Source organism: Rhinoraja longicauda, chromosome 2 (genome assembly GCF_053455715.1).
Source record: "Rhinoraja longicauda isolate Sanriku21f chromosome 2, sRhiLon1.1, whole genome shotgun sequence".
NCBI classification, from domain to species: Eukaryota; Metazoa; Chordata; class Chondrichthyes; order Rajiformes; family Arhynchobatidae; genus Rhinoraja; species Rhinoraja longicauda.
The window spans coordinates 8,252,066-8,278,344 of NC_135954.1; the positions used below are offsets into that span (position 1 = coordinate 8,252,066).

The following is a 26,279-nucleotide window of genomic DNA, read 5'->3' on the forward strand; positions in this document are numbered from 1 at the left end:
GACCCTTCTTCAGACTCTATTTTCCAGGGATGCTGCCTGACCCGCTGAGTTACTCCAGCACTTTACCTTCATTTGGAATATTAACCGCTGATTTGGACAGTTCTGGCAAAACTGCATCCTGATTTAAGTGAAACAAATGGGCAGTCTCACCCTTGAACTCCTGTGATGGTTCAACAGCCCTCATTCATGAATCATGAATTCTCGATCTCCTCCTCGTTTTCTTTAATGTAGACACCCAGAGGGAATCAAACATTCTTTGTAACTTCATATAGAAACATAGAAAATAAGTGCAGGAGGAGGCCATTCGGCCCTTCGAGCCAGCACCGCCATTCATTGTGATCATGGCTGATCGTCCCCAATCAATACCCCGTGCCTGCCTTCTCCCCATATCCCTCGATTCCACTAGCCCCTAGAGCTCTATCTAACTCTCTCTTAAATCCAACCAGTGATTTGGCTGCATTTTGCTGGTCCATTCAGCTGGGTGCCAATGTCTTTGGACACCACAGAAGCTTTTTTTAACTAACTTGGGAAATAACTTCTGATTTGGGCTGTGAGTTAGCACTGCCTAATTATTAACACCGTGATGTTTTGATCTTCTTTAACATATTAAAATATCTTGAAACATAAACAAAACATAGAAAAATAGGTGGAGGAGTAGGCCATTTGGCCCTTCGAGCCAGCACCGCCATTCAATACGACCATGGCTGATCATCTAAAATCAGTACCCTGTTCCTGCTTTCTCCCTGCAGTCACTATGCAGGGTGACTTGGACAGGTTGTGTGAGTGGGCAGATACATGGCAGATGCAATTTAATGTGGATAAATGTGAGGTTATCCACTTTGATGGTAAGAATAGGAAGGCAGATTATTATCTGAATGGTGTCAGGTTAGGAAAAGGGGACGTACAACGGGATCTGGGTGTCTTAGTGCATCAGTCACTTAAAGGAAGCATGCAGGTACAGCAGGCAGTGAAGAAAGCCAATGGAATGTTGGCCTTTATGACAAGAGAAGTTGAGTATAGGAGCAAAGAGGTCCTTCTGCAGTTGTACAGGGCCCTAGTGAGACCGCACCTGGAGTACCATGTGCAATTTTGGTCTCTGAATTTGAGGAAGGATATTCTTGCTATTAATAGGTTCACTGGGTTAATTCCCGGAATGGCAGGACTGTCGTATGTTGAAAGACTGGAGCGACTAGGCTTGTGTACACTGGAATTTAGAAGGATGAGAGGGGATCTTATTGAAACATATAAGATTATTAAGGGATTGGACACATTAGAGGCAGGAAACATGTTCCCAATGTTGGGGGAGTCCAGAACCAGGTGCCGCAGTTTGAGAATAAGGGATAGGCCATTTAGAATGGAGATGAGGAAAATCTTTTTCAGTCAGAGAGTTGTAAATCTGTGCAATTCTCTTCCACAGAAGGCAGTGGAGGCCAATTCTTTGGATGCTTTCAAGAGAGAGCTAGATAGAGCTCTTAAAGATAGCGAGTCAGGGGGTATGGGGAGAAGGCAGGAACGGGGTACTGATTGTGAATGATCAGCCATGATCACATTGAATGGTGGTGCTAGCTCGAAGGGCTGAATGGCCTACTCCTGCACCTATTGTCTATTGTTCCCATACGCCTTCATTCTGTTACTCCTAAGAGCTTTATCTAACTCTCTCTTGAAAACATCCAGAGAATTGGCCTCCACTGCCTTCTGTGGCAGAGAATTCCACAGATTCACAACTCTCTGGATGAAAAGGTTTTTCCTCATCTCAGTCCTAAATGGCCTACCCCTTATTCTTAAGCTGTGACCCCTGGTTCTGGACTCCAACATCGGGAACATTTTTCCTGCATCTACCCTGTCCAATCCTCTGAGAATTTTATGCTTCTTTAAGATCCCCTTTCATCCTTCTAAATTCCAGTGAATACAAGACCAATTGACCCATTCTTTCATCATACGTCAATCCTGCCATCATGGGAATTAACCTGGTGAACCTACGCTGCACTCCCTCAATAGCAATAATGTCCTTCCTCAAATTAGGAGACCAAAATTGCACACAATACTCCAGGTGCAGTCTCACCAGGGCCCTGTACAAATGCAGTAGGACTTCCTTGCTCCTAAACTCAAGTCCTCTTGCAAGGAAGGCAAACATGCCGTTTGCTTTCTTCACTCCCTGCTGTACCTGCATGCTTACATTCAGTGACTGATCTTCATGTACATCCAGGTTTGGTTGCACCTCCCCTTTTCCTAATCTGACACCATTCAGATAATAATCTGCCTTGCTGTTCTTGCCACCAAAGTGGATAACATCTAATTTATCCACATTAAACTGCATCTGCCCACTCGCCCAAGTCACCCTGTAGCCTCATAGCATCTTCCTCGCAGCTCAAACTGCCACCCAGCTTTGTGTCATCCGCAAACTTGGAGATGTTACATTTAATTCCCTCGTCTAAATCGTTAATATATATATTGTAAACAACTGCGGTCCCAGCACCGAGCCTTGTGGCACCCCACTAGTCACTGCCTGCCATTCTGAAAAAGACCCGTTAATTCCTACTCTTTGCTTCCTGTCTGCCAACCAGTTCTCTATCCATGTCAATATTCTACCCCCAATACCATGTGCTCTAATTTTGCACACTGATCTCTTATGTGGGACCTTGTCAAAGGCTTTTTGAAAGTCCAGATACACCACATCCACTGACTCTCCCTCACCCATTCTACTTGTTACTTCCTCAAAAAATATCCAAAAGATTAGTCAAGCATGATTTCCCCTTCATAAATCCATGCTGACCTTGACCGATCCTGTCACTGCTTTGCAAATGCGCTGCTATAACATCTTTAATAATCACTCTATGACTCCAGCATCTTCCCCACTACCGATGTAAGGCTAACTGATCTATAATTCCCTGTTTTCCCACTCCCTTTCTTAAAAAGTGGAGTTACATTGGCTACCCTCCAGTCCACAGGAACTGATCCAGAGTCGAGAGAACATTGGAAAATGATCGCCAATGCATCCATGTTTTCAAGGGTGCTTGGGTACTCTGGGATGCAGACCATCAGGCCCTGGGGATTTATCTGCCTTCAGTCCCAGCAGTTTACCTACCACCATTTTCTGACTAATGTGGATTCCCTTCTGTTCCTCCCTCCCACTAGATCCTCGGTCCACTAGTATTTCTGGGAGATTGTTTGTGTCTTCCTTGGCGAAGACTGAACCAAAGTACTCGTTTAACTGTTCTGCCATTTCCTTGTTTCCCAATATAATCCTGCTAATTAAATCAAAATGAATTTAACAGCCAGAAAAGCACCTTGCCATTTTATCATAATTTAGTTTAGTTTAGAAATACCACGTGGAAACAGGCCCTTCGGCCCACAGAGTCCGTATCGACCAGCGATCCCCGCACATTAACACTACCATACACACACAAGGGACAATTTGTAGAGTGATTAACACCTATTTAGCATATTGTTCATTAATTTCTTCCATTTGATTAAATTATGTCACTTTTCGTTTAGTTTAGAGATAGTTTAGAGAAAGAGGCCCTTCGTCCCACCATGTCAGCCTTGACCAGCGATCCCCGCACACAGCATGAACATGGCAGCCGAAAATACTTTAAGAAATACAAATGTTTCTTTTGTAGATGCTAGTTTAGAGACACATCATGGAAACAGGCCCACTAAGTCTCCACCGACCATCGATCACCCACCCACACAGTTCTATGTCAGCCCACTTTCTCTTCCACTCTCTACACATTAGGAGCAATTTAACTGAGGATAATTAATGTATAAACATGCATGCGTTCAGGATGTGGGAGGAAAACGGAGCACCCGGTGGAAACCCACGTGGTCACAGAGGAGAATGTGCAAACTCCACGTGGACTGCACTGGAGCGTGGGATTGAACCTGTTTCTTTGTTTCTCTGGCGCTGTGAGGCAGCAGGTTTACCAGCTGCGCCACCCGGCCTCCCTTGTTATTGCAGATGTGGAGGGTTGATGTTTGTTTTTCCATTCATTGGAAACTTGCCCTGCTTGTAGCAGTGCACAGCTGAGTTGGTGCAATAGTTGTTGACTCAACATTTTGTTTGTGTTGTGACACCCAGAGATCTTTCCAAGTTTGCACTGAATTACATAATTGAAGAAATCGATGAGGACACCTCTCTCGAAGATCTTCAGAAAATGATGGCAGTAGCACTAATGTACAGGCTCTTGGTCTGCTTCTATGAGGTCAGTGGTCCCTTGGAATAAGAGAATTTAGAACGAGTGACTAACTAACCTTGGTCGTAAGGGTTGAATAGTTTGTAAAAATCCGTCCTGGGTAACTTCAGTTTTGTGGACTTCTCCATTAGATCGTCTGCCTGTGGGGAGTTGGCGGGGCCACGCCTGGCAAGTTTCTGCTGGGATTACGAGTCGTTTCCTGTGACAGCTCGGTGTTGGTTGCTCCAAATCGGGTGCTGGTGGTCCCAGCACAAAATGTCAGCATCTCAGCGTAAGTAACCGGCGCGTTGCATTGGGACGAAGTGGCAGAGGCGGGGACAAGTACGGTGTAAAGTCACCTGGAGAGCTACATGGATGGGAAAGGGAGAGAGGGAGAGAGAGAGAGGGAGAGAGGGAGAGAGAGAGAGAGAGAGAGAGAGAGACAGACAGACAGACAGACAGACAGACAGACAGAGAGAGAGAGAGAGAGAGAGAGAGAGAGAGAGAGAGAGAGAGAGAGAGAGAGAGAGAGAGAGAGAGACACACAGACAGACAGACAGACACTGTGAGAGAGAGACTGACACTGAGAGAGAGACTGACACTGTGAGAGAGAGACTGACACTGTGAGAGAGAGACTGACACTGTGAGAGAGAGACTGACACTGTGAGAGAGAGACTGAGACTGACTGGAAGTAAGCTCTTCTGGCCAACTGGAGGCCACCAATGGATATTTTGAAGGTGGAGATTGATAGACCGTTGTTCGGTACGGGTGTCAGGGGTTATGGGTAAAAGGCAGGTGAATGGGGGTTGAGAGGGAAAGACAGATCAGCCACGATTGAATGGTGGTGTAGAAGAAGACTCAATAGACAATAGGTGCAGGAGTAGGCCATTCGGCCCTTTGAGCCAGCACCGCCATTCAATGTGATCATGGCTGATCATTCACAATCAGTACCCCGTTCCTGCCTTCTCCCCATACCCCCAGACTCGCAACACGAAATATCACCTATCCATGTCATCCAGGGATGCTGCCTGACCTGCTGGGTTACTCCATCGTTTTGTGCATGCGAACTCCCCCCATTTGCATCTTAGTTGTAGATGGGCTAGGCAATCAGAATCAGCACAGTATTGATAGGGAAGGCAGAACCTTTTTCCCCAGGGTGAAAATGTCAAAGACTAGAGGGCATAGCTTTAAGGTGACATGCAAAGTTTAAAAGAGGTGTGCGGGACAAGTTTTTACACAGTGATAGGTGCCTGGAACGTGCTGCCAGGGGTTGTGGTGGAGGCAGATACGATAGTGGTGTTTAAGATGCTTTCAATAGGCACATGGATGTGCAGGGAATGGAGGGATATGGATCATGTCCAGGCAGATGAGATTAGTTTAACTTGCATTACGTTCAGTGCAGACATTGAGCCAAAGAGCCTGTACCTGTTTCTGTGCTCCTTTGCTTTTATCCAGGGAACCCAGCAGCCATACTAGGTTAGACAGAGTTTCATATGCACCACTTCCAACCTCATCTACAGCATTCAGTCCTCCTGATGTGGCTTCCTTTACGTCGGTGAGACCGTGCGCATTCTAGGGGGGGGATCCTATCCGCCGAACACTTGTCCTATGCCTGCCGGTCTCCTGGTTGTTAACCATTTTAACACGTCTTCACATGCCCACACACTCCTGGGCCTCCTCCATTGCTAGAGTGAGGCCCCACACAAACTAGAGAAGCAGCACCTTGTATTCCGCTGATGTAGCTTGCTGACCCCAATGGTATAACATTGAATTCTCCATTTTCAGGTAATCCCACGTCAGTGTGCACACATTTCTCCTGACAAAAACCTTTTCAGTCAGAGAGTTGTGAATCTGTGGAATTCTCTGCCTCAGAAGGCAGTGGAGGCCAATTCTCTGAATGCATTCAAGAGAGAGCTAGATAGAGCTCTTAAGGATAGCGGAGTCAGGGGGTATGGGGAGAAGGCAGGAACGGGGTACTGATTGAGAATGATCAGCCATGATCACATTGACTGGCGGTGCTGGCTCGAAGGGCCGAATGGCCTCCTCCTGCACCTATTGTCTATTGTCTATTTCCCAGATCCACCTCCTCCACACCCTGCACCTTTCCCCCCTGTTCTCTCCCAATTCCTGAGTCCCCATTTCTCTTTTATACCCTGCTTCCTTCTACCCATATCCCTCCCTTCAGCTCTACATTTCGCTCTCCTTATCTGTCATCCTTTTGTCTCAAGGGTGATTTATTGCCATATGTCCCAGATAGAGCAATAAAATTTGTACACGCAGCAGCACAACAGAATATGTAAGCAGGATATGTATTCAAGACATTGCTTAAAAACTCTAGTATTGTTATCGTAGACAATTATCCGAACGTTAGTTTGAATACGAAGCTATTGTTGACTCGAAGTATTTGAGTCAAATAGCATAGGTTCACGGTGAGGACAACAGGGTATAATTGAGTGACGTGTAATAAATTGACCTAAACACTCCTGTAACACTTTCTGCACTGCAAATTCTATGTTTCTTTCATGAACTAAAGCAACGATTGTCAGTAAATGCAGCTGCACTGGAAATTATTAAGTACTTGTGTCAGTGTTTTTAAAAGGAATGCCAAGGAAAGGAAGCTTATGTTTAAAAGATGACATGGCATGTTGGTTGGTGTGGGCAAAGTTGGGCCGAAGGGCTTATTTCTACGCTGTATGACTCTAATAAAGTGTCCCTTCATATCTTGTTTGTGATGGGACACGTTGGTCGGTATGGGCAAGTTGGGCCAAAGGGCCTCTTTCCACGCTGCGTGACTGTAACAAAGTGCCCCTTTATTGTTAGTGATGGGACATGTTGGTCAGCTTGGGCAAGTTGTGGCCTGTTTCCACTCTGTATGACTCCATGGCTCTAATAAAGTGTCCCTTTATTCCTTGCTCGCAACAGGTCTGCCATACGAGCGTTGATCAAGAATTTTTCAATTGCCTTCTTTTTCCCGGCCTTTGTTACGTTGCTGTTCTTTCAACATAATCGCACAGCCTATGATATTGTAGCCGGGACGATTGTGGTCAAGAGAAACGGTGTGAGATGAGGACACCTCAGAAGACTGGTAACTTTTCTCAAGCCACTGGCTGTGGATCTGCCCAGTTCAGAAGATTGGGGTGGGGGGGAAGAAGAAAACACCCTTTCCTGACTGCACTCCAGGATCTTGGGAAAGGCTGAGTTGAGAATGAACACACTTACCTGCCAACGTCATGACATTCCAGAAATGACTTGGGAATTAATCTGTTCTGATGGTTGACACTGTGGTTCTTTATGGGTCATGATTGACTCCCGCGCTCCACATCAGAAATTTGCACAATTTGTCTCAAAATCATCGAAAGAAAGGATAGCCTCAATTTATTAATATCAACTTAAAATTAATAAAGCTACACAGAATTTATTTCACCATTGCCAGTTTCTGTTTCATGTCTGCATGTGTAAGGGAGAATCAGCTTAGAGTCTGAAGAAGGGTCTCGACCCGAAACGTCACCCATTCCTTCTCTCCAGAGATGTTGCCTGTCTCGCTGAGTTACTCCAGCTTTTTGTGTCTATCTTTAGTTCTGCTACTACAGGTATCAACCTCTGAAACCAAGACTTGGACCGCTACTCTGATGCTCATCGTCCCCACCTGAAATACCTGGAGTGTTTGTACGTGAAATTATTTTGTATCTTGAAAAATGTTTTTGCTAATTACCTTGGGGGAAATATGTGGGGAAAAGACAAATGAAGCTTTGACACGGATGCCTTATGAATATGAAAAGTGTCACTTACCTCTAAAACTGGTCCTGTTTCACAGTGATAAATCCTCATGCTCAGTATTAGTTTGACTTTCTTGGATTTTGAGATATTTTTGGCAAAAAATATTTAATTGCATTTAATGATTTATTCAAGAAAATGTTATAATTGGATATTTTACGTATACTTCAGTGATTTCTTATTGTATTGTGCTTGATCAAATGCTTTTGTGATTTATGTTATACGGTGCATCCTGTCATACCACCTCGGTGTAACATGTACTGCTTCTGACTATTCTCCTGTTGTGATTTATTTTAACCCAAAATAATTGCAAATTGGTCAATTATAAAAGACACAACATGCTTTTTTAAGGAGCACTCTCCTTGTTTGCAACCGTTAGCATTTAAATGGGTGGCAGGGTGGCGCAGAGGTAGACTTGCTTCCTTACAGCGCCAGAGACCCGGGTTCGATCCTGCCTACGGGTGCTGTCTGTACGGAGTTTGTACATTCTCCCTGTGACCCGCGTGGGTTTTCTCCGGGTGTTCTTGTTTTCTCCCGCTCTCCGAAGACGTACATGTTTGTAGGTTCGACAGACAGACAATGAGATGCTGCCTATGCCACTGTGTTACTCCAGCTTTTTGTGTCTATCTTCGGTTTAAACCAGTATCTGCAGTTCTTTTGTGCAGGTTTGTAGGTTAATTGGCTTTGGTTAAAAAATATTGGAAATTATCCCTAATGTGTGGGGTAGTGTTAGTGTACAGGGAGATCGCTGGTCGGCATGGACTTGGTGGGTTGAAGGCCTATTATCTCTAGTCTAAAATGGCCACATCCTGGCAAATTGTCTGTGCCAGTCCCTGTAGGTGTGCAGGGAAGATGAATGCAACAATCGTGCAGAATCCTAACTATGAACAAGGATCACGACCCGAAATGTCACCCATTCCTTCTATCCAGAGGTGCTGCCTGTTCCGCTGAGTTACTCCAGCATTTTGTGTCTATCTTCGGTGTAAACCAGCATCTGCAGTTCCTTCCTACACATTTTGTCCGCTAACTCTACCCTGTCCAACCTCAAAAGGGTCACTATTGGAATTGTTTGTAAATGCCTATTGTTGCAGATAATGCCTGGAAGTTAACCGTTGTTCTTTTAGTAGTCTTATAAAAATATTAGAAAAGTGGACTTTATTTCACTTCCTCTTTTCCTCCTTTTTCATACTTTTGAATTATTTTCATAATTTTGTGAGTAGTTACTCAGCGATTTCCGTTCAATATTCCAGCATCTGTAGGTCCTTGTGTCATGATGTTTTGTGCTCCTCAATTTTGGCAATAGGGAGATATTAACTTTTTTTTAGTCCAATGTTAAACCTGGCGGTGAGTTAGCATGTTTCATCAAGTTGCAGATATTCTTTGTGGGGGAAAACATAGAATAGGTGGAGTCGGCAATTTGGCCCTTCGAACCAGGAACTGCAGATGCTGGTTTAAACCGGATAGACACAGAAAGCCGGGGTAACTCAGCGGGACAGGCAGCATCTCTGGAGAGAAGGAATGGGTGACGTTTCGGGTCGAGACCCTTCTTTGGGTCTCAACCCGAAACGTCACCCATTAGTTCTCTCCAGAGATGCCGCCTGACCCGCTGAGTTATTCCATCTTTTTGTGTCTATCTGCACTTATATTCTTTAAAGGTGTAAAGTTGAAGGGCGGCATGGTGGCGCAGCGGTAGAGTTGCTGCCTTACAACGAATGCTGCGCCGGAGACTTGGGTTCGATCCTGACTACGGGCGCCGTCTGTACGGAGTTTGTACGTTCTCCCCGTGACCTGCGTGGGTTTTCTCCGAGATCTTTGGTTTCCTCCCACACTCCAAAGACCTACAGGTTTGTAGGTTAATTGACTGGGTAAATGTAAAAATTGTCCCTAGTGTGTGTAGGATAGTGTTAATGTGCGGGGATCGTTGGGCGGCGCGGCCTCGGTGGGCCGAAGGACCTGTTTCCGCGCCGTATCTCTAAATCTAAAAAAATCTAAACTCAGGATTGTGCAGTGATGGAACCTTCATGTTAGAATTGTCATCACAGGCACCAAGCAAAATCCCATTGTTGTACATATTGTGTTGTACCTGTTCTATCACCACATTTCTTTATGATGGTGTGATACTTTTATTAGTCACATGTACCGAGGTGTGGTGAAATTCATTTCTATGTACAGTTCAGTATATAGTCACCAGTTTGGCGCCATTTTCAAGTACTAGTGTAAGTGGTGTCGAGAAGCAAGTATAAAGAGATATCTGATCTTATTCCTTGTGACCTAGTTACATGATTTTGTTTGGGGCAAGATCTGAATATTTGCAGTTTTCATTGTAGGTCAATATTACTGGTGTTCAGTAAGGGACAAATAACTTGTCCAATTCATTTTAGATGCTATCCAGATTTTTGTTTTCAGAATGCCACTTAGAGTTGACAGAATAAGTGTTGATTCTGCATGAAGGAGCTGCCTCATACAAGTACTGTCATTGTTAGTGGGTTTGCGACATAGTTAAAATCGTGCGATCTTGCCAGCAGTTTTATTTGAACTTTGTTTAAAAAAGATTCTTCCTGCATTTCCTGACCTTCACCTTCATTCCTGACCTTCACCTGGATCTATAATTTAGACCCATTTTGGTGGATTCAACTGTCTTATCACTTATCCGGCAATTTCAGGAGCTCAGTGTATGAATTGTTCATCTGGATAATGTATGTGTTTGAATTGCAGGGTTGCTTAATTTTTCCCCCCGAGCATCAACAGATAATGCTGACTAAGAAAAAAAAACCCGAGAAATACCTGAAAATGCTGTCTGTACTGGTTTAAATAGACACATTAAACCTGAATCTTAACAACTAGATAGATTTTTATTAAAAAAGGCCATTGTCTGCTTAAAGCTCAGTATCACGTAACAGTCGGCAGCACGGTGATAAAGCTGCAGCCTCACTGCGCCAGAGACTCGGGTTCGATCCTGACCTCAGGTGCTGTCTGTACGGAGTTTGTACCTTCTCCCTGTGACCGTGTGGGTTTTCTCCCAGATCTTTGGTTTCTCCCACACTCCAAAAACATACAAGTTTGTAGGCTAATTGGCTTGGTATAAATATAAAATTGTCCCAAGTGTGTCGGAAAGTGTTAATGTGCGGGGTTCGCTGGTCGGTGTGGACTCAATCTCTAAACTGAATTATTGAGTGATTTGTGTGGAAACGCCCATCTGCCGATCTTGCCCACACCGGCCAACATGTCCCAGCTACACTAGTCCATATCCCTCTAAACCTGTCCTATCCATGTACCTGTCTGTTTCTTAAATGTTGGGATAGTCCCTGCCTCATCTACCTCCTCTGGCAGCTTGTTCCATACACCCACCACCCCTTGTGTGAAAAAGTTACCCCTCAGATTCCTATTAACTCTTCCCCTTCACCTTAAACTTATGTCCTGAGCTGCTCCATTCACCTACTCTGGGTAAGCGACTCTGTGCATCTACCCGATCTATTCCTCTTCCTCAATTAAGGAGAACACCTTTTGAAACAGCTGCCACACTTGTGATGGGTCACTATTTCTGTACTGTACTTAAGAGTCTGAACTTTCCTGAGGTGTCAACAGTGGAACATGTCAACAAGAACTTTAGTTTAGTTTTGGAGATACAGTGCGGAAACAGGCCCTTCAGCCCACCGAGTCCGCACCTACCAGCAATCCCCGCACATTAACACTATCCTACACACTAGGAACAATTTACACTGACACCAAGCCAATTTACCTACATACTTGTACGTCCTTGGAGTGTGGGTGGAAACTGAAGATCTCGGAGAAAACTCATGGGCAGAACGTACAAACTCCATACAGCAGCACCCGTAGTCGGGATCGAACCCGGGTCTCCGGCGCTGCAACAACTCTACCTTTGACATTTCAAGAGGTATATTTGTTCCTTGATCCTATGGTTCATCCATTTTAAACTTGTTTATTTAGTATATCAAATTTTGACTAAGCAAATGAAAAGAGTACTGTCTGAAGTTTAAATATTGCATGTGGAAAGCAAGAATTTGTACTTTGAAATGTCATTATTTAGTTTAAGTTCAATTAAATTTTTGATGCAGCAAAATAGAGAAAGTGATATTGGAGACTAAATTGCTGAAGGTGTCCCTTGTCATTCGTTTTGAAATCCCATTGTCATTTGGTTTTAGTGCTGCAAAACTGCTTTATCTTTATTAAGTTACACAATTTTCTTCAGACAGTAAGTGCATTGAGAAATACTTCCTGAAGTCAGTGGGTACTGTTGATAGCTTTGTATCCATGGAGGTACACTTTGAAATAGCAGAAACATGCCTGAGTCGCACAGTAAGGAAACTGGACTTGTGACTCAACTGTGTAGGCAGGAACTGCAGATGCTGGTTTAAACCAAAGATAGACACAAAAAGCTGGGGTTGCACAGCAGGTCAGACAGCAGCATCTCTGGAGAAAAGGAATAGGTAACATTTCGGTCAGGTCGAGACTTCTTCGGACTGCAATCTGAAGAAGATCTCGACCCGAAACGTCATCTATTCCTTTTCTCCAGAGATGCTGTCTGACTGGCTGTTACTCCAGTATTTTGTGTCTATCCTGTTATCTAACTTATCCATACCAACAAAGATATCCTATCTACACTAGTCCCACCTGCCCACGTTTGGCCTGTATCTAAGCCTTTCCTATCCATATATACCTGTCCAAATGTCATAGTACCAAATTCATTCTCTATGCTCATCTCTCAGGATGGGGAATTGCTCCTTTCGATTAGAACAAGAAGATTTAGTGCAGCCACCTGGCACAAGGCTGTTCAATATTCTTTACCCAGATCAAAAAATATCTAAATGTAGCTTAATTGTGTCATCCATTTTTTCTGGTGGTGAAAATCATTTTGGCTGCGTTAAATGAGGGTTCTTGACCCATGTTTGAAGGTTCAGTATCAGCAACCTTCCTTGGCTTCAGCAGGAGTGTAATATGTGGGAAGATTCATACTATACTGCAAAGTGGTGGTATGTTGGAACAGCGGTAGAGTTGCTGCCTTACAGCGCCAGACACCTGGGTTCGATCCTGACATGGGGTGCTGTTTGTACATTCTCCCCGTGACCATGTGGATTTTCTCCAGGTGCTCCGGTTTCCTCCCACGCTCCAAAGACGTACAGGTTTGTAGGTTAATTGGCTTGGGATCATTGTAAATTGTCCCTAGTGTGTAGGATTGTGTTACTGTGCGGGAATCGCTCGTCAGCACGGACTCGGTGGGCCTGTATCTCGATACTAAACTAATGTACAACTCACTGCATGCGTATAGTTAAAAATGTTTATTATTCAGCAGCTGCAGGGTCACTGAAATTATTACATTGACTCAATGTTACACAGTCCATAAATGCTGCCTGAAGTTACATTTCCAACAGTGAGGAGCATGAAAGGGGAGAGAAAGAAAGATCGGTTAGTCGGGAACCAAAAGTGGTTACTTCATTAGCTGAAGTGTGAGGAGGTTAAGAAAAATGAAATAGATTGTGTAAGTGGGGGCAGGGGATAGACTCTCATTCCTGAATCCAAATGCAAGTTAAATCCTTGTATTTAAATGTAATTCAAAATTAAATAGCTTGGCAGTATTAATAAAAAACAGATTCTGATGCAAAAGCAACCATTCAATGTGAGCTTGTGTTTAAAGTGTGAGCCAAATTTTATATTTTACACTGAAACATTAATTTTCGGACTAATTCTGCATGAGATTTGATCAAAGCAAAATGTTTGATTCTGCGTGTTTATTTTATGGCTTTTAATGAATAAAAACATTGCAACATTCCAATCTGTAAAATTCAAAATTTCTAACCTCTGATCGATGTTGCTGAAAGCTGTATAGAAATTGATGATTAATCGTTTATTCACTGCTTCTGCATGTTTTTTTCCCTTTTGAACTGGTTCATTTCCAACCCCTATTGTCATATCATATCATATATATACAGCCGGAAACAGGCCTTTTCGTCCCTCCAAGTCCGTGCCGCCCAGTGATCCCCGTACATTAACACTATCCTACACCCACTAGGGACAATTTAAAATAACATTTTTTTTTTTACATTTACCCAGCCAATTAACCTACATACCTGTACGTCTTTGGAGTGTGGGAGGAAACCGAAGATCTCGGAGAAAACCCACGCAGGTCACGGGGAGAACGTACAAACTCCTTACAGTGCAGCACCCGTAGTCAGGATCGAACCTGAGTCTCCGGCGCTGCATTCGCTGTAAAGCAGCAACTCTACCGCTGCGCTACCGTGCCGCCTAGCACTGCACATAGCAGTGTGCTGGAGGACACAAGGACCATACTAGTTGCAATTTTGAAAAAATCTAAATTTGGACCATAATACTTATATGTAAAGCAAATTAAAACAATTCTAATTTGGACAGCACAGGGGTAGAGTTGTTGCATTACAGCACCGGAGACCCGGGTTCAATCCTGACTATGGGTGCTGTCTGCATGGAGTTTGTACGTTCTCCCCGAGGGTTTTCTCCAATCTTCAGTTTCCTCCCACACTCCAAATACATATAGGTTTGTAGGTTAATTGGCTTGGTATAAATGTAAAATTGTCCCACGTGTGTGTAGTTGGATAGTGTTAATGCGCGGGGATCGCTGGTAGGTGCGACTGTGGGCCGAAGGGCCTGTTTCCGCGTTGTATCTCTAAACAAAACTAAAAAGAGTCCACATTTATCAGGCTGCTGCTAGTCAGAGGAGTTGATGCTTATGCTAGCCCCATCTTGAGTGTGATTACCACACACTGGAGCAAAGGGACCAGCACCATAGAATTAATAATAAATACGTTTCATTAATCAAAGGATATTAAGTTGCAGTGTTAATGGAGTCAGGAATTTAAAAGATTTGTTTGGATAATTATTATTCTAAACATGCATTATTGCCTGCATGTATGGAGAATGTATACTTCCTATAAAAATATCAGATTTAATGTTGAATTAAATTTAATTCCATTTCATTTAACCTTTTGTCTAATTACTTAACTGTTCATTGTTTTATTATTAGCCTCAATTGGATGGCATTTGATTTTTCCAGACTGGAAATTTAGCTGCAGATTCGGTTAGGTCTCAAATCCCAAGCAGATTATCTGTTCATTGTCAAGTGTGCAGTTGTTTCAGCTTTTCTTTGTCCAAATGTTCTAGATACACAAATCCTGAACAGACCAAGCGCAGGCTCGGCGATCGTTTCGCTGAACACCTTCGCTCAGTCGGCCTCAGCCTATGCAATCTCCTGGTTACATACTGACCTTTCTGTCCTGGTCCTCCACAACTGTGAGAGTGAGGCCCAAATCGGAGGAACAACATCTCATATTTCGCTCGGGCGGCCTACAACCCAGCAATAACAATGTTGATTTTTCTAACTTCACGTAACCCTTACTTCCTTCCCCTCTGTCCCAGCCTAGTTCTCCGACTAGTTTCACTGTCGTGATTAATTTTACTGTTTAGATGCATTGTTGTCACCTTCCCCATAGCTAACGATGAACCATTCTACATTTCCTTGATCACCACCTGCTTTGATCTTTTGTTTTCACACTTTACCCTTCCATATCTCTAGACTCCCTCTCCCCTGACTCGGTCTGTGGAAGGGTCTCGACCCGAAACGTTACCTAGCTATGCTGCCTCTCCCGTTGAATTACTCCAGCATTTTGAACAGGTAGCAGTTTTGAAATTAATATGCTTAACATGCATATTTCCAAAAAATTTCAGACTTCCATGATCTGCAGAATTTGTATTTAAAATAGTAAAGCATACTATTTAAGTGCTTCCACTTTTATATTGTTTTCTCTCAGACATGGCTAAAATGGTTTATCTTTTACAATTTTTATAATTGTTGCTTTTGTTGACATCTTGCAACTGATGATAAACTTTATGGATCAGATTGAACAGCGTGCATACTTTAACTTTCCCTCACCACAGAAGTACATTCCATTCCATTAACGTGAGCTGATGGATTTAAAGAGGGAGATTTTGAACTCAACTATAATATATTGTTTGGATAGAGTGGATGTTTCCACTAGTGGGAGAGTAAGACTAGAGGTCATAGCCTCAGAGTTAAAGGATGTTCTTTTAGGAAGGAGAGATTTCTTTAGACAAGAGGGTGGTGAATTTGTCTTTTTTTTTTTTCCTCAGCAAGTTGTGGAGGCCAAGTCAGTGGATATTTGGCAGAGGTAGATAGATTCTTGATTAGTACAGGTGTCACGTTATGGGGAGAATGCAGTTTGGCATAGACTTGATGGACCGCATTCTCCTATCACTTATGACTTATCCTCATAATAAATGTCCTTCAATAACAAGCAGGGTTTGCCTCATTCAACAAGTTGTCTCAGCATCATGATAAACCTGTTCAAATTTTGTGCCCAGAAATTTTGAAAGGGCAGTTATTGATGCTGGTGCTTTGAGAGTTTCTGCACCAGAATATAGAAATCATTTCAACATATAAAATTATTGGGGAAATTGGAGTAAATCCCCATTCCTACTCTTTTTTTTTGTGTCTATATTGTTCTCAAAGCTTGGGACTTTAGTTGTACTTTAGCCCGAGGCAGGAACTAGAATGATGTGCACTTAAGTGCCTGCCCAGTAACCTCGAGAACTGGATGGCAAATTTTACCAGAATAAGAAAATTAATTCTGCTATGCCCTTGCACAAGGAAGTAAAAGTTCAGTGGTTCTTGCAAGATAAAATTGCACAATCTGCTGGCCCAATTATTGATGTAGCCCAGTCCATCACACAGACCAGACTTCCATTATTGACTCGATCTACACTTCACTCTGCCTCAGAGCAGCTAACATAATCAAAGACTTGTCTCACCCTGATCATTAGTCATTAAGTGATCGGAACAGAATTGGGCCATTCGGCCCATCTTGTCTGCTCCACCTTTCAATCATGGTTGATCTTTCTCCCTTCTAACCCCATAATCTCTGACATTTGTACTAATCAAGAATCTATCTCAGCTTATCCACTGCCCAATGAGTGATTCTTCCACTTGCACCTCTGCCAGTCTTAAAACTGCATTGAATCATCTACTTATGCCTATAGATCTTTAAGCACAAAGTTGCATAATCTATTGTTGCTAGCTTTACTCATAGAAAGTAAATTAAATCATAAGTTCATGGAGCAGAATAAGGCCATTCGGCCCATCAAAGTCTACTCCATTCAACTATGGCCAATCTATCCCCCTCAACCTCATTTCCCTGCCTTTGCACCCGACACCTTTACTCAAATATCTGTCAATCATGAATGTAAAAATATTCGTTGCAGATGGCTGTGGAGGCAAAGTCAATAAATTCCAGATTCACCACTCTCTGACTAAAGAAATTCCTCCCCATCCCCTTTCTAAAGGAACATCCTTTGATTCTGAGGCTATGACCTCTTGTCCTAGACTCTCCCACTACTTTTCCCTGTTCCGGTCTGGCAGAAGGTACAGCAGCTTGAACGAATGCAGCACCAGTCATGGGAACAGCTTCTTCCCAAGGTACCAAGCTTTTGAATGGTCCTTTTACTGTCCAATTCATCTCTACCCAATTATAGACATTGGATCTTTTTCTGTATTCTAGACCTAAACTTAAATCTACCCCTTGACTAATGTTACAGATTATCTACAATACTTACCATGTTATTAATTTCAAGACACTCGACTTTACATCCTCATAAATCTTTTCTGTACCATGGTGACCAAAGCTAAACATGACACTAAATGCAGCCTCACCAATATCTCATTTAACTATAACTTCTACCTCGATTGATGCATGTCAATGTGCAAAGATACATTTTGACCACCCTATCTACCTGTGATGCCATCTTCAAGGAACTAAATACCTGCACTCCTAGATCCCTCTGCTCTCCAACCCATCCCAGTGCCCTCCCATTCACTGTGTAGGTCCTGCCCATGTTAGACTTCCCACACCTCATATTTGTCTGTGTTAAATTCCCTCAGCCCACCTGGCCAATTGATCCTGCTGCAATTTTTGACATCATCTGCAATACCACCTACTTTTGAACCATCTGCAAACTTGCTAATCTTGTTATGTACATTCTCTTCCAAATCATTGATATAGATGACAAACAGTCATAGACCAGCACCTGAGGCACACCACTAGTCACAGGCCTCCAGTCCGAGAAGCCACCGTCACTCTCTGCTTCCTTCCATGAAGCCAATTGTCTATCCATTCAGTTATCTCTCCTTCCAGAGCAGCCTACCATGTGGAACCTTGCCAAACTGGCCAGGGCCCTTCTTCAGAGTTTACCTTGGCTGCAACGTTTCCCATCTATAGCAAACAAACTTCCAAAACCAATATGTTGGATGTTAAGTTTTCAAAAACCTTTTATAGAACAAGTTTCAGTCACAAAAATATTTATTAGAACAATGCCAGAGCATGGTAAAGTAGAACTATTAGTAAGGGCATTGAGAGTATTCAAAATAAAGGCTGCTGAAACTCCTCACAATAATATTTAGAAACAGAAAATAGGTGCAGGAGTAGGCCATTCGGCCCTTTGAGCTAGCACTGCCATTTAATACGATCATGGCTAATCACTCAAAATCAGTACCCCGTTCCCACTTTCTCCCCATATCCCTCGATTCCGTTAGCCCTAAGAGCTACATCTAACTCTCTCTTGAAAACATCCAGTGAATTAGCCTCCACTGCCTTCTATGGCAGAGAATTCCAGATTCACAACCCTCTGGGTGAAAAAGGTTTTCGTCATCTCTGTCCTAAATGGCCTCCCCCTTATTCTTAAACTGTGACCCTTGGTTCTGGACTCTCCCAACATGGGGAACATTTTTCCTGTATCTAGCCTGTCCAATCCCTTAAGAATTTTATATGTTTCTTTAAAATCCAATACAAGTTTGATAGGATATATCCAAAGCCATCGATCCTACTGCACCCAGTGGAAAATACTGGGGAACCACTTTTATTCACAGAGCAGTTCTATTGTTTAATTTGCTGTAACATGGAATTGATGACACTGCTAATACAAGTGCAAAGAAATGGACAGAAAGGTTAAGGCTGGGTGAAGTCAGTAGCATAAGTCCCAATGACAAACATGAATGAATGATACACTTCCATGGTGTAATTTCTATGCATTTAGATTGTTCTTCTGAAAGAGACTAACAACTATAAAGCAGCGTTTGATATTAAAAGGCAAGCAAGAATTAAACCATTACAATATAGAAAGGATTCCACTGAAGAATACTGAATGATTTTACTATTTCTTCATTTTTATTGATGGCATTTATCCCATGGTTTTGTTAATCATACAGTAATAAACATGGCTTTAATATTAAATTGTTCTCCTAATTATCCAAAGTCACCACAGTCCATTTAAATGAATATAAAAATATAGTTAATACTTTGTACAACACTGTTTTGGTCCAAACAAAAGTGGATCACAAAAGCCAATACGCAAACTTTAAAGAGTTCCCAATTTTGTATATCAGAAAAGATGTTAAATGGATTCAGGCAACTTTGAATAATGAGATTTACATAATAAAATCTTCTAATAGACAATACTTAACAAAAAACATACCGCTATAACAAAAAAAAAAAATCAAGTTCACAGATTGGTTTTTGTCCAAGAATAGTAGATTGACTGAAAAATCATAGGATATGTACATAATAGTTTGTAATAAATGAAAAGTCAAAAAAGCAAAACAGATTTAAAAAAAGCTCATGTTCTATGAAATGAAGACGGTTCATTTGAAGGAAATCCTCCAAGAATGATTCATCAATCATTCTGCAGTCAGAAAACATCAGTGCACAATAGGCCATCCATTTAACATCTACACATTCACATACTTCACACATACCGCGATGAAATCTTTGCAGAATTATCAGCCCTATTTTCACTGATGCTCCTCAGTCTGTACAACCTTTCAGTAGATTTAGGTGGGTTATGAATATCTAGTGGTGCGGATGAAGAGGTATCAATGTACAAAGCCATTCACTTTGCAAGTTGTTTGTAGCCAGACCATGCCAAGTCCTTAACTAATGACACTGCTGGGTTCTCACCAAAAAAAAAAATCTACAGTCCACCCATCACCAGGCAACTAAAAGCAGCGACCAATTATATGCATGTTCAAATGGTCCTAGGTAGATCTGATAAAGCCCAGGAGGTACAACTCAATTATTAATGCAGGCACCAGCTCTTTATGGAAAATACACTTTCAATAATTAGCTCTGCTCTTTAAAACAGCTGTAACAATTATTTCTTGCGTCTAACAGCAGTCTTTATCTTACGACCAGTAACGGCAGAACGACCACCAGACGTTGCAGAAAAAGGATTGGTGACACCAACCCTGTCCAAGAAAAAGAAAAACAACAGTTACTGACCGACTTATATGTCAACCACTTTGTACAGAGAAAAATACTTGTGCTCGTGTATTTAGTTTAGAGATACAGCGCGGAAACAGGCCCTTCGGCCCACTGAGTCCGCACAGATCAGCGATTCCCACACACTAATACAATCCTACACATACCAGGGTCAATTTACATTGATGTCAAGCCAATTAACCTACAAACCTGTACGTCTCTGCAGTGTGGGAGGAAACCAAAGATCTCAGAGAAAACTCATTCGGTCACGGGGAGAACGTACAAACTCCGTACAGACCGCACCCGTAATCGGGATTGAACTCGGGTCTCATTGGCACTGTTGATTTGCATTTGCTTATTCTTGCTGTTGATTTTCCCACAAGCTTACACACGGGTACACTAAACTCATTATAACCACAAGGCTTCAAGTAATCCAATTAGTTTGGGTAAATGCACCAATCTTTTGCCCAGAGCAGGGGAATCGAGAATTAGAGGACATAAGTTTAAGGTGAGGGGGGGAAAGATTTAATAGGGGCAACTTTTTCTTTTACACAAAGGTTGGTGGGTGTATGGAACGAGTTGCTGGAGGAGATAATTGAGGCAGGTACTCCAGTTACATTTAAGAAACATTTGGATATGTATATGGATTGGTTTAGAGCAGTAGTTCTTATTCTGGGGGCCGTGACCCCCCATGGGGATCGTTTGGGGTTTTCCCAGGGATCATAAATGAAATTATCCCATCCCATTGACTGAGTATTGGCAGACATGTTTTCATAAATGGGGCTGTTTTTTTCTTTCAATTTTTGTTTTGGGGGTCATGGTACTGACCAAGAATGTCTGATGGGGTTGTGGGGCCAAAAAGGTTAAGAACCACTGGTTTAGAGGGTTATGAACTAAGGATTTTGAGGGTTATGGACCGTTGGCAGTTAGGACAAGTGCATGTTGGCCGGCGTGGACTAGTTGGGCGAAAAGGCCTATTTCCACACAGTGTGACTAATTCAAAAGTCACGATTTTCGTTTCAAATCTCATTTAAATTGCGACGTATCAAAAACTGAAGGAAGGAAAATTTAGGTCTTGTGCTTTGGTAATAAAATAATTTAAACCCTGAAAATTTCAATCTGACGTACAGCAGCATCCCATGCTTTCTTGAAGATTTTGTTTCATGCTGAGAAATACACCAAGCAAATACAATTTGCCAACTGAGCAGTCAAACTATTTACTCACCTGACAATCATCTATCTGCAAGTTCACTGCTTCAAACAACATGAATGCAATTAACATGGATGCCTGACTGCAAACAATCAAGCTGCTTCATGATTTTATTTTGGATCATTTAAGTAAATATACTGCACGAATTTCTAATTACTTACTGATTATGCACCATTTGTTAACCACCAAGAGAACATTAAGTTAATTGATAAGTAAATGGCAGAGTCAAATATTGCCTTACTAATAGATATCCAAGATAGATACAAAATGCTGGAGTAACTCAGCGGGACAGGCAGCATCGCTGGAGAGAAGGAATGGGTGACGTTTCGGGTCGAGACCCTTCAGACTGAAGAAGGGTCTCGTCTCAACCCGAAACGTCACCCATTTCTTCTCTCCAGAGATGCTGCCTGTCCCGCTGAGTTACGCCAGCATTTTGTGTCTAACACTATAAGTTTCTAAATTTATTACTTTGATAATATCTTATTTCACACTATTAAGTAGCTGGTGTAAAGCACGAAGAAAACTTCAGAGAAGCACGCAGTCACTTCAGAAAATGTTCACACTTCATATTGAGGTTCTTACCCAACGGGAAATCCAGGAGCTGGATTGAACGGAAAGCCGCTGGCGGGGGCAGGCGGCTGGGGCGCTCCTGTTGAAGCCATTCCAAACTGAAATACCTCATTTGATGAATTGGTGGCATTGAAGTTAAAACTAGGTCCACTGTTTCCAAATGGGAAGTTGTTACCTGCATATTAAACATTCAAGTTACTCGGCAGCAGTTACTGCTTTTAGGAATACCCAAACAGGACATTATAGAAATATCAAGTGGTCTCTGGAATAGTGGCAACAATAATAATATATTCCTTTATTCGTCCCGCACTGGGGAAATTTACTTTTATCTTTTTTTAATAAACAGTCATAATAAATAATTAATTAACAGTTATAATAGTTCAAGCATTAAAATGTTTCTCAATTTTTAGCAAGGACATTACTGTATCAACCAAATGCCTTTGTAAACAGCACTGTTTGCTGGCTGGCTCATTGTATTATGGAAATGTATTTTGTCCTATCTGTCCGTGCCCCACCCTCTTCACAACCGGGTAACTAGTTTGTTTGTTCACTTTTCCAGTTTAAATAAAGCGACTTTCTCTGGTTGACTGGTGGTGTTCTGCAGGAGTTGGGTCCACAACTTTTCATGTTGTATATTAACGATTTAGATGGTGGAATTCAAGGCTTTGTAGCCAAGGTTGTGGATGATACGAAGATAGGTGGAGGGGCGGGTAATGTAGAGGAAGCACAGAGTCTGTTTACCCTGCACTGGGTAAAAGACTGTGTGCATTCACCCTACCAATTTCCCTCATGATTTTATAATGAGGTCCCCTCATTTGGAGTATGGTGAGCAGTTTTAGTCCCCATATCCGAGGAGAGATGTGCGGCCGTTGGAGAGGGTCCACAGGTTTACGAGAATGATCCTGGGGATGACTGAGTTAACGCGAGTGTTTGACAGCTCTGGGCCTGTACTTGCTGGAGGTTAGAAGGATGAGGAGTGGGATTTCATTGAAAATTACCAAATAATGAAAAGCCTGGACAGAGCGGACATGGAGAGGATGTTTCCACTAGAGGGAGAGTCTAGGACCAAAAGGCACAGCCTCAGAATAAAAGGATGTACTTTGAGAAAGGAGATGAGGAGGAATTTCTTTAGTCAGAGGGTGGTGAATCTGTAGGATTCACTTCCATAGAAGGCAGCGGAGGCCAAGTCTTTGGGTATTTTTAAAGCGGAGATTGATTAGTTCTTAATTAGTAAGAACCTAATTCGGCTAATAGCCTAATTCTGTCCATAAAAATTATGAACCTGAAACATTAAATCTCTCCACTGATGCTGCCTGATTTACTAAATGTCTCCAGCTGTATATTTTTATGGAATAACATCATATATGAAATGTTATAACAATTTGTTATAACAATTGTTATAACATTTCATTTAGCTCACTATCATTGAATTTCTTAAAACAATATATTTGTACATAAAATTACTTCTGCATTTTTCACCAAGTTAAAAAATAATTTGTGGGAAGCAATATGATGTTGAAGGGAAATGCAGATAGGCAAGCGATGAGTATGGGCTCACTGCCCATGAAGGCTTGCCAGACGGAACCACCCTGCAGTCTGGATGCAGCAACATTGGCCCATCTGGCGTTGGGCAGTATGTTATACTGTGAAACTCACCGACAGATTTGAAATAAACATATATTTAATCCCACTTGGAATCTCACATTAATTACCAATAAGCGAGGGGATTGACTTGCACAGAATGCGGAATTCATTGCCACAGACTGCCGGTGGAGGCCAAGTCATTGGGCATTTTAAAAGTACAGATTGGCAGATTCTTGATTAGCACGGGCGTCGGGAGTTATGGGGAAAGATAGATCAGCCATGATTGAATGGCATGTAGACTTGATGGGGCAAGTGGCCTAATTCTGTTCCTATAACTTATGAACAAACAATTGTCTGTCAAAGGCTATTTAGTTTAGTTTAGAGATACAGCGCGGAAACAGGCCCTTTCGGCCCACTGGGTCCGCGCCGACCAGCGATCCCCGCACATTAACACTATCCTATACCCACTGGAGACAATTTTTACATTTACCAAGCCAATTAACCTACATAACTGTATATCATTAGAGTGTGGAAGGAAACCGAAGATCTGGGAGAAAACCCACACAGGTCACGGGGCGAGCGTACAAACTCCGTACAGACAGCACCCGTAGTCGGGATGGAACTACAGGAGTCTCCAGCGCTGCATTTGCTGTAAGGCAGCAACTCTACCGCTGCGTCACCCTACTATTACTATTAGGATAGATTTCATTTGCTTTTCTGGTCCTAACAAAGAATAGTAAGGGTCCTCCCAATTTAATGCTAGTGGACTTCTACTCCAGGCACCCCATTACGAACAACTTCAATCTACTGTAGGGATCTCTGAAACTTCCTTGCTTTATTATATACTCACTAGCGTAGAATGGTATATTTTAATCATGCAAGCTACTTGAATGCCATTGCATTTCTTCAAACAAGTGTGGTTTCAAGTAAAGTTGCAACTTGAGGCAAATTTGGGACAGTTACTGAATTGGAATTTACTCACTCGAGGTAGATGAAGTTGAGCCAAATGTCGGCTGTGGCTTGGGTAACTGTCCTCCGAATAGGGATGGCTGACTGTTGGTAGATTGTGGCCCAAAGGCAGGCTGCTGCTGACAACCAGAAAATGCAAAAGTCGGTGCACTCGGCAATCCAAAGGCAGCAGGTGGCTGGCTGCTGCTTTGTCCAAACACGGGGGCCGGGTTTTGTGTATTGCCAAAGGCTGGGGCACTGGCTGCAGTTGTAGAATTCAATCCAAAGGCAAAAATGGGGTTTGAAGAGCCACCTGCAAACCAGATCAAACAGTAAGTTACAGTCATACGGCACAGAAACAGGCCCTTCACACAAACTCATCCACGCCGATCCAGCTTTTCACTGTACCTCGCTACCTGTGACAACAAACTAAACATGCACCATCTAATCTAGCTTCATTTATCCATGTTTGGCCCATATCCCTCTAAACCTATCCTATCCATGCACCCGTCTAAGTGTCTTGCATCTGTCCACGTGTCTTTTAAATGTTGTTATTGTACCCGTTTCACCTACCATCAGTAAGTCTTGAAGCAGCTCTTTCGGACATTGGTTAGAATATTGCATGCAGTGCTGGTCACCCCAATACGAAAGATAGAGTCATAGAGTGGAAACAGGCCCTTCATCCCAAATCGCCCACACCGCGAACAATGTCCCAGCTACATTAGCCCCACTTGCCTGCGCTTGGTCCACATCCCTCCAAACCTGTCCTATCCATTTACCTGTCTAACTGCTTCTTAAACGATGGGATAATCCTAGCCTCAACTACCTCCTCTGGCAGCTTATTCCATACACCCAGCGCCCTTTGTGTGAAAAAGTTACCCCTCGGATTCCTATTAAATCTTTTCCCCTTCACCTTGAACCTATGTCCTCTGGTCCTTGATTCCCCTACTCTGGGCAAATAACTCTGTGCATCTACCCGACACATTCCTCTCATGATCTTATACATCTCTATAAGATTACCCCTTATCCTCCTGCACTCGATGGAATAGAGACCCAGCCTACTCAACCTCTCCCTATAGCTCACACCCTCTGGACCTGGCAACATTCTCGTAAATTTTTTCTGAACCCTTTCAAGCTTGACAATATCTTTCCTATAACATGGTGCCCAGAACTGAACACAATATTCTAAATGCGGTCTCACCAACGTCTTATACAACTGCAACATGACCCCCCAACCTCTATACTCAATACTCTGATGATGGCCAAAAGCCTTTTTGACCACCTTATCTACCTGCGACTCGACCTTCAAGGAACCATGCATTTGTACTCCTAGATCCCTCTGCTCTACAACACTACCCAGAGACCTACCATTTACTGTGTAGGTCCTGCTCGTTCGACATCCCAAAATGCAACACCTCACGCCTCTCTGTATTAAATTCCACCAACCATTCCTCCGCCCACCTGGCCAATCGATCCACATTCTGCTGCAATCGTTCACAACTATCTTCACTACCTGCAAAAACACTCACTTTGTATCATCAGCAAACTTGCTAATCTTGCCCTGTATGTCCTCATCCAAATCATTGATGTAGATGATAAATAGTAACGGGCCCAGCACCGAACCCTGAGGCACACCACTAGTCACAGGCCTCCAGTCTGAGAAGCAACCTTCCACCATCACCCTCTGCTTCCTTCCATGGAGCCAAT

General features: G+C 42.7%; 2 protein-coding genes across 2 annotated transcripts in view; one reads left to right on the forward strand and one right to left on the reverse strand.

Annotated features, from left to right (window-relative positions):
* The window catches only part of fam8a1b (family with sequence similarity 8 member A1b), a 28,110-nt gene extending 18,649 nt beyond the window's left edge, over positions 1-9,461 (forward strand). The window contains exons 3-5 of the mRNA XM_078414737.1: positions 4,079-4,202; positions 4,325-4,464; positions 7,095-9,461. Of these exons, the coding sequence (XP_078270863.1) occupies positions 4,079-4,202; positions 4,325-4,464; positions 7,095-7,239 (409 nt within the window). The 3' untranslated portion in view covers positions 7,240-9,461. The remainder of the gene's footprint in view (positions 1-4,078; positions 4,203-4,324; positions 4,465-7,094) is intronic.
* Positions 9,462-13,283: 3,822 nt separating this feature from the next.
* The window catches only part of nup153 (nucleoporin 153), a 59,042-nt gene continuing 46,046 nt past the window's right edge, over positions 13,284-26,279 (reverse strand). The window contains exons 20-22 of the mRNA XM_078414748.1: positions 24,607-24,885; positions 22,053-22,215; positions 13,284-20,247 (exon numbers count right to left, since the gene is read on the reverse strand). Coding sequence (XP_078270874.1) covers positions 20,154-20,247; positions 22,053-22,215; positions 24,607-24,885 — 536 coding nt within the window. The 3' untranslated portion in view covers positions 13,284-20,153. The remainder of the gene's footprint in view (positions 20,248-22,052; positions 22,216-24,606; positions 24,886-26,279) is intronic.